The sequence below is a fragment of the Apteryx rowi genome, unplaced genomic scaffold (assembly GCF_003343035.1).
Source record: "Apteryx rowi isolate R43461 unplaced genomic scaffold, aptRow1 scaffold_220, whole genome shotgun sequence".
Lineage (NCBI taxonomy): Eukaryota > Metazoa > Chordata > Aves > Apterygiformes > Apterygidae > Apteryx > Apteryx rowi.
The window spans coordinates 482974-484538 of record NW_020448531.1 but is presented as its reverse complement, the minus strand read 5'-3'; the positions used below and the strand labels follow the sequence as shown (position 1 = coordinate 484538).

The following is a 1565-nucleotide window of genomic DNA, read 5'->3' as shown; positions in this document are numbered from 1 at the left end:
CGAAACCCGCGCAGGACCTACCGCGTGCTCCCTGCAGGACGCCAAGCTGGCGTTGAGCTTCTCGCCGGCGCCGCGGGCCTGCGCCAGCAGCCGCTGCAGGGCTTCCTCCCTGCGGGCGCCCTCGGCCGCCGCGCGCCGCAGCCGGGCTCGCTCCCGCTCCAGCTCGGCCACGCGGCCCCCCAGCTCCCGGCTCTCGTTGGCCGCCCGCTCCTGGCAGCCCTGCAGCTTGCGCAGCGCCTCCGAGCGCCGCACCAGCACCGCCGCCGCCACCGTCACCGCCGCCACCAGCAGCAGCAGCCCCGCGCACAGCCCCAGCACCTTCAGCGTGGCCTTGGGCACCGAGGGGTCCATGCTCGGGGGGCGCGGGGGCCGCTCGCCCGCTCCGGCGGCTGCAGCCCGCGATGTGCCGGCGGCCCCGGGGCGCTCGCTCCCTGGGTCGCTCTAATTGCTACGTGCGGCTTCTGCTCGCCCAGCACCGCTTTGGGCTGCGGTTTCTCGCAGGTCGCAGCCTGTAATAGAGTTTGTTTGAGTTGGACGTGGCAGGCGGCTCTGCCCCTGCCCGGCTGGGCGGCTCGCGCGGGTGCTAGCACCCGTGGGTGATGCCGGAGGGACGAGCTGCCGGTCCCGTGTCCGGCTGCCGTGGGCCGGGAGCAAGGGCTGGCCGGACCCTCCGCTTCCCCCCCATCACGGCTGGTGCGTGGGGTGCACCGAGACGTTTCGGGGATGCTGATGCTGCCGTTTTGGCAGCATCCCCAAGCACGCACAGAGCTGGCAGGCGAAGCGGGCAGGGACGCGGCTCCCGCTGCAGCTCAGCTCCAAGTGGGACACGATGCTCCCTCGGCAACCCGGCGGGTCGGTCCCGCGCCTTGCCACCACCGCGGGCTCCGAGCAGGGAGCGCGAGGCTTCGTGTGGGAATTTGCAGCCCTGGGGAGGCTGGAGGGGGATTTCCAGAGGACGCGAGGGGCTGGGCGCCCGCGCCAGGGCAGGAAGCCAGGGGCACCGGGCTGGGGGACCCCGGTCACGCAGGCACCCCAGCGGGGTCGGGGCTTTGGGTCCCAAAGATGTGCTGGAGCAACAAAGCACTTTTTTGGCTTTTCACAAGTTTTTATTAGGTTAAATACTATCAAACCGTGGCGAGTCCGAGGCCCCTGCCTGGCCCGGGCATGGCACAGCTGGCCAGCGGTTTGCAGCTGGAAGCAAGCTGTGTCCCCGGGACGCTCTGGCAGTGAATGGGGCCAGGGTGGGTTTGGAGGCGGTGGGGGATGAGGTGAGCTGGAGGCAGGGCTGAGCAGGGACGGGGGCTCCTGGACCGGGCACTCCTTGAGCTGCCGCCCCTCCGGATGGAGACGGTCCCTCCTCACCCCACATCAGGGCAACGGGGGACGGAGGATCGGCTGGGCCCTCGTGCCGGCTGCTTCGGGCTCAAAGGAAGAGCGTCCCCGCGAGGGCCAGGAGACTGAGGTGCGCGGCCAGGCTCGAGGCTGGGGGCTGGGTGCCGCTCGAGGTCCTGCTCTGCAGGGCCTGGAGCTGCTGCAGCAGGTTCGAGATCTGCGACTGGAGACTG

At 71.1% G+C, this 1565-nt stretch overlaps 1 protein-coding gene across 2 annotated transcripts in view; it reads right to left on the bottom strand.

The window, feature by feature from the left end:
* Positions 1 to 1090: 1090 nt before the first annotated feature.
* LOC112965645 overlaps positions 1091 to 1565 on the bottom strand; it is a 1381-nt gene continuing 906 nt past the window's right edge. For both annotated transcript variants that reach the window (XM_026064822.1, XM_026064823.1), the window contains exon 4: positions 1091 to 1565. In XM_026064822.1, the coding sequence (XP_025920607.1) occupies positions 1424 to 1565 (142 nt within the window). In that variant the 3' untranslated portion in view covers positions 1091 to 1423.